At 36.8% G+C, this 7,068-nt stretch overlaps 1 protein-coding gene across 1 annotated transcript; it reads right to left on the bottom strand.

Annotated features, from left to right (window-relative positions):
* Positions 1-1,170: 1,170 nt before the first annotated feature.
* LOC111493650 (probable inactive receptor kinase At2g26730) lies at positions 1,171-5,474 on the bottom strand. The gene is made up of 2 exons (XM_023143424.1): positions 3,834-5,474; positions 1,171-2,111 (listed from the first exon to the last, which is right to left on the bottom strand). The coding sequence occupies exons 1-2, from the start codon at positions 5,122-5,124 to the stop codon at positions 1,444-1,446; spliced, it is 1,959 nt and encodes a 652-aa protein (XP_022999192.1). The 5' UTR covers positions 5,125-5,474; the 3' UTR covers positions 1,171-1,443.
* Between the last annotated feature and the right edge of the window lie 1,594 nt (positions 5,475-7,068).

The following is a 7,068-nucleotide window of genomic DNA, read 5'->3' as shown; positions in this document are numbered from 1 at the left end:
ATACTTAGGAGTTGAAGGGACACCGGGGGAGGCAGCGAGGTGGTCCACGGTGACCGGAACCAAAGGCTGACACACAACCATTGGGTTCACAAAAAGTCAGCCTTCCAGCCCCAGCCTGTCGTCCGGTCCACTACCCCTAATCATCAAAATCATTTTCTCACCACGTGGCAGACTTTCATTGCCCTTTTTTTTCATTCAACTCCAAGTTTCTCCAATAATAGAAAAATATCTTTTCTTTTTTCTTATATAAAAAAAAGTTAAATTATAGAAAATGACATTCCAATATATACCCCTACACCCGAGTTTTTTCAACGTAAAATTCTTCAAAGTAAAGCACGTTTAATTTTTAAGTTCCCATGAGAATAGTAACTTTCAATTCTTTTAACCTTTTTTTAGTTATCAAATCGTCAAGATCACTCTCATTCAGATATGATCTCAGTTCACTCATATTACCTAATAAAGTGATGTTATGTTCATCGATTACCGTATAATTTCATATTGTTCATTGATTTGACCTAATTTTTTTCAATCTCTATATAAGATAAATAATTATATATATATATATATAAATAAAATAAAAAAAGATATTAAGAAATAATTTGGATGAATTGATTGAAGAAGCTAGGTTACAAGCCCATGTGCCTGTTGATAGAAAAAAGTAAACATTTTATCTTTTTCAAAGTCAAATTTTTGGGTACAAATAATGTCCTGATTTGTTATTTGGTCTGATTGCCAGCTTGTTCGTAAGAAATTAAAGCATTGCTTCTCACTTACAATACGAGAAAAAGTAAACCCAAACTTTAAAAGAATCTCTACAACCGTAAAAAGGGTATTTTGGGTACGTAAACTTTTGTGTTCGTTTGTATAGCTAGAATCTTTAGTCTAGGGTACCCATCGTAATTCTCGTGAAATTTTGATTTTAAAAAATTAAGATTTGTGTGGCATCTGAGTAAACGAGTGATACATAAATAAATCGAGACTATATCTGAATTAGAGAAATCCTGATAATATGATAGCTAAGAAAAATTTACAAGATTACAACACCTAATGGCTATTACAGTTAAAGGGTCGGTGACTCAATCATAAGAACTCTATATATCACATGTATATAGGGGAATGTTAGGATCGTCATGTATCGAATGTGGATTCAATACCTAATGGCTCTAACAATTAAAGGGTCGCTTGTAAGCGAGTCGAACTTCGATTAATAAGAACGAGAAATTCAAATAAAATGATTACAAACTAAAAATAAAAATGAAGAAAATAAAATAACATGAAGAAAAAGAAATGGAAGAATTTGGATAATTTCTCCTTCAATCAAACCCACCATTTCGCTCCTTTTTATGCACATTTTGAAGGAGATCCCACCATGTTCTTACCCTGTTTGTTTCCCGAGAAAATGTGGATTTAACGGAATAAGATTCGTTTTTCTTTTTGCCCTTTTTACGGCGTCACTCGCGGCGGAGTTCTAGACTCCGCCGGCGGGGTGTTCACGTCCGATCCTTTCGATGGGTCATCGGAAGACTGACGCAACCCATCATCGGTCTCGCTTCTATGACTGTTCATATCTTCGATCATCCGTACAACTTCCGGCATCGTCGGTCGTTGATCGGGGACAGTCGAAACGCAGGACATTGCAATTTGCAGCAATTGAACCATCTCTTCTTCGATATTGTGGAACCGCATTAGCTCTGCGTCGAAAACCTCCGCCGTCCATTCCTCCCGGACGACGGATTGGACCCACCGTGGGAGGTCGATTCCGTCTTCGCCAAGGGATTGCTGGTTGGGGGCTTTTCCGGTCAGAAGCTCGAGGAGGAGAACGCCGTAGCTGTAAACGTCCGATTTGAATGTGACTTTCCGGGTCTCGACGACCTCTGGTGCTCTGTAGCCGGCGACGCGATTCGGCGGCGTGGCGGTGCCGAAGAGGGAATTCAGGCCGAAATCGGAAATGCAGGCGTCGTGGTCCGGCCGGAGAAGAATGTTGGAGGATTTAATGTTGCCGTGAACCACCTTGCCGACGACGTGGAGATGGGTTAGTCCCCGGCCGACGCTTACTGCTATTCTCATTCTTGAATCCCAATCCAGCGGCGTCCTACCGGAGCCTCTGCTTCCTGTGACATCGAATCAATTATAATTATTTAATTATTAATTTTTAAAAAAATTATATATTTCTTTACAATTTCTCATATTTACATTTAAGGACTTATAAAGTTACGAAATTAAAAAACCTACCACTACTCTATCTAAAAGCTTGCATTCCGAGGCTTCTACGCTCGAGATCTTTAAGATTAATTTCAGCTAGTTGAGTCGATCCTATTCAAATTATTTTATTTTCCAAATATTTTTGAAAGAAAAGCCAAGTAGGGCCTTTTGTGCAAAAGGGTATTTTGGGAAATATTGTTTCAGAACTGGCAGAAGTAAAGTGAGGCAATGTGATAAAAGCCTAAAGCTAAGGCTTCAATTATAAGCTTAAAGCAACCAAATAAAAAAAAACATGCCACCAACTTTGAGCTACAAAAATTCAACACTACATTGAGTGACCCATCTTTCTTTAACCTTTCTTTCTTCACAAGCCATCTTTTTTTTTCTCTCTCTCGAACTTTTTCCGTGTCTTTTGAGGTCGGGTTTGACAATAGTGGCTTGGAATGAAAATTGGAATCCAAACATTACCACAATAGTCTCGGGTCGTTGCTACACTACTAGGTCATAATTTCTACAGGTGTGTACCGATTGGGAAATTTTTTTGAATCAACCTAAAATTTTATATTGCTTCAGTTGGTGACCTAAACAACCCACAACCCGAACAGACTTCACAGTCCAACCCAACTTCTCTATTTTACACTATAATTAAAATCTAATAAAACTCAAATATCAAACATTCACAAATCACAACATATGAATAACATTGGTTACAAAGATCAAATATGTTGGATTGTAACTCTATTTTCATGATATCTGACCAAAACATGTCAAATTTTGGATTTTTCAAAAACTTAACCCAACCCTAATCGAAAAAAATCTAGCACATCCTAACTTTCAAGGTTTGGGTTGGGAGTCATATGAACATCCCTATATAGTAGTGGCTTGGAATTCGAACAGTACAACACCATCTCAGGTCATTGCTACACTACCGAGTCATAATTTCTAGAAAGATCTTTTGAACCAACTTAAAATTTTAGAGTAGTTGGGTTGGTGACCCAAAGAATCCAAACCTTACCATATTACAAAGAAAATATTAGGGGTAAAAGTAACAGAAATTAATAAAAACATGAAAGAATGATGAATAATGTCTGAGCAAAAACTAAGAATGTCTCTAGACAGTGTGGAATTAAAGCAAGTACACTTTTGAGCTGGTCGGCATTAAATTTATACTAAATTAATTTTATTATAATTATTTTTCAATCACTACATGCTCATAATGTGATCTCTTGAACAAAAAGCCACCCCCCATGCGCTGTCACCCATCTTCCCAATTCTCTCTAATTATCATTTCTTTTTTTAAATAAACTAAAATTTTTTCAAAACATTTTTTTTTTATTTTCCATATAAACTCCACTTATTCATATATATATTTTATTCAAAGTTATTCATTTTTAACATTAAATTTTTATAAAACAAAATATTTTTTAAAAAAAAGTATTAATTTTTATAAAACATAATATGTTAAAATAATTAACAAAAATTTGACCATAAAATTAATTTTTTAAAAAAATAATTAAACACACTTCCCAATATGTAGTCAACCTCACTAAGAACAATGCAAGCAATGGAATAAAATAAAATTAAAATTAAAAAAGAAAAAAAAATGACGACGGAGGAGGAAGGGAACTGACCGTGGAGACTGGCGGAGAAGCTGCCGGTGGAGATGTAATCATAAACGAGCAGTTTTTCATCTTTGGAGAAGTAGAAAGCTCTGAGTGGAACCACATTTTCGTGTTTGATTTTCCCTAAAATCTCCAATTGTGTTTCGAATTCCTTCTTCGTCACCACCACATCCTTCAGACGCTTCACCACCACCGTCGTCCCTTCCTCCAGCACCGCCTTGTACGACGTTCCCACGCTTCCTTTCCCCAATACCTCCGCCGATGCTCTCAACAAATCCTCCAAATCGAAATTGTAAATCCCTCCTTCGAAGAACACTAACTTGTTCCTCTCCGTCGCCTCAATTGACCCTCCGGTAATGTCGTCTTTTGATGATGATGTTCCCGCCTCCACTACTGGGATTGTTCTCGCCATTGTTCCCACTGTCGACGGTGGTTTCTGTGACTTCGCCGGCTGCCTACTGGACCGTCGTCGAAGACAGAGGATGAGGAAGAGGAGGAGGAGAAAGGCAGCGAAAACAGCGCCGATGATTATTCCGATTATCGCCGCCGTGGAGAGCTTCTTGGATTTTCTGATTCCGTCGGTCGGTGGGGGGTTTTGCGATGGAGTTGGAGAGGGTCCGCCGCATGATGGGAATGGTCCGCCGCAAAGATCTAAGTTTCCGGCGAACGAGGATTCCGGGAATTTAGCTAACGATTTCGGAATCGAGCCGTTGAGTTTGTTGTTAGAGACATTGAAGTTTGTTAAATTCACGGCGGAGATATTCGGGAGTGAACCGGAGAACCCATTGTTCTGCAAGAAAAGCCCACTCAGATGTGTCAGATTGTCAACAGACGGCGGAATCGGACCGGACATATTATTCGACGACAAATCGAGCCGAGTCAGCCGAGTTAGCTGAGTCAAACTCGGTGGAAACTCGCCGGAGAAAGCATTATCCTGAAGATACAGATTCCGCAGCATTATCAAATTGGAAAAATCCGATGGGATCCCACCGGAGAGACGGTTGGAACGGAGGCTGAGAACTCGGAGCTGAGTCAATTTCCCGATGGTATTGGCCGGAATCAGACCGACGAGGCCAACGCCGGGCAAACGAAGGGAGTAAACAAACGACTGGTTGGAATCGCACTCGACGCCGATCCAAGTACAGACGGAATTGGAAGGATTCCATTGAACCCGATTGGCATGAGGGGTTTTAGAGAGGAAATCGAGAAGCGCTTGTTTGTCCTGAGTCGGCTCCGAGTTGACCCACTGAGTCAGAAGAAGAAGAAGAAAAACAGAGCAGAGAGAAATTGACGCCGCCATTGTGGATTTACAGAGACAAAACAGAGGAGGAATTAGAGAACAGAGATGTTGGTTGTCTTCTACAGGGCGGTTTGGAACAGTGGTATGTTATGGTGGTATTTGGCATAACCAGAAATGGTTTGCCGGCGAAAAGCCATGTGAGAGAGAGAGAGGGAGAAATGGGGGAGTAGTGAGAGAAAGGGGAAGAGGGAGGTTTTGTAGAGAGAGAGAGAGGGATCACGAGGACGATGAATGGCCCACGAAAGTTAAAAAAAGAAAAAGGGAGAAGAGAAAACAGAGAGGAGCAGTAATGGCGGAGAGCATTTGGAAACGTTCCTCTCTTTTTTTCTTTTTAATCTTTTTATAAACTGTCGCTGTGAAATCAAAGGAAGAAGATGATGAAGAAAAAGAAATGCAACGCTTCTTTTTACATCCCCACGCGCTTCTTCAGCTCGTGTATTTTACTCTCCAATACTATTGCAATTATTCATCTTTAATTTTTCTCTCTAAAAAGTTTTTTATTTTTTTTATTATAATAAATATTAAATTTAATTTATATATTTAAATATATATATATATATATATATATATATATATATTAAAGTTAAATCTTTTTATTGAAAGAAAAAAAGATTAACTTTACCCAAACCATAAAATTGGGTAAAAGTTTGGTTTGGTGGGTGGGTTGACCTTTTTTACCGTCGGGTCAACTCAACCAACTCAAAAATAGGGTTAGAATGACCCTACTCACTTTTAAAAAAAATTAAGAATATATAACGTTTGTAAGAGATGTTAGTGGTGCCGGTAAATATTTGCTATTGAATTATATGAGATTTTAGTTGTTAATGTAAAATATATTATAGATAAATATAATTTTTTAAATAATAATAATAAAAACAACTTAGCAACCCAACTCGAGAATAGAGGGTTGAGTTGAATTAGATGGTAAACTCTACTTAGATTACTCGAGTCACCAACCCAATTTCTGATTGGTCTAAAACATTTTTTAAACTCAATCTTATTAAACCCGTGTACACCATGTAATTTAGAAAGGAAATACCAATAGTGATTAATATTTTTTGAAAAAAAATAGGTTATAAGCTAATTTTAACAAAAAAAAATTAAAAACTTTATTATTATTATTATTATTTTATGTTTGAACATTTTTCATATAAATTTATATAAAATAATTTTTAAAAAAATTAACCCAAAAATTTTATGTGAATCAAATTAGGGAAATTTCAAATAGTAATTAGAAAAAAAAAACTAAATAAAATTTTCTGGCTTCGTTTAACGCAGTGCAACGAACGCGCCGAGATTGGAGTTTAGGATATCAACAGAAGGGGTGAAAACTCGGAGGGTTAAACGGCGACATTGTTTTGTCGTTAAGGCAGTGGGGCCCATCAAGATTTGACGGTCCAGATTGTCCCATCAAATGTTTCGTTTGATAAATCTGATCACCAACCCATTTTTACGTACTAATTTGGGCTAAATCCAATTACACCAACCGTTGGATCGAAACTTTGATTCTTCGTAAACGGAAAATTAACGGCCGGTTTGACTTTGGACCGAAATTCCGTCTGTGAAAAAAATCTCACTCGGCCGGTCGAGGGCATCCAAATTGAAGATGACTTTATTAATTTTAAATAATTTTAATATTTTTTTATATAAAAAATAAAATGTCAAGAAACATTAATGAAGTGTTTACTTTAAATTAATTATTTTATATATTTTAAATTCTTTCCCTCCAGAGATAAGTGATTCATTGAACCAATTTTATTTTAAAAAATAGCATTTTTACATTCTTCTAAAATTTAATTTTAATTACGTGTATTATATATGGTCGTTATAGGTTGAATTGAGTCGGAATAGGACATTTTTTAGATTCGGTGTAATAAATCGAGCTATAAATTTTTTAACCCAAATAATTCGTATTAAATAATAAACCTAACCCAATCATTAATT

Source organism: Cucurbita maxima, unplaced genomic scaffold (assembly GCF_002738345.1).
Source record: "Cucurbita maxima cultivar Rimu unplaced genomic scaffold, Cmax_1.0 Cma_Scf00019, whole genome shotgun sequence".
Lineage (NCBI taxonomy): Eukaryota > Viridiplantae > Streptophyta > Magnoliopsida > Cucurbitales > Cucurbitaceae > Cucurbita > Cucurbita maxima.
Note: the sequence above shows the minus strand (reverse complement) of the source record. Positions and strands in the feature narration are given on the sequence as shown.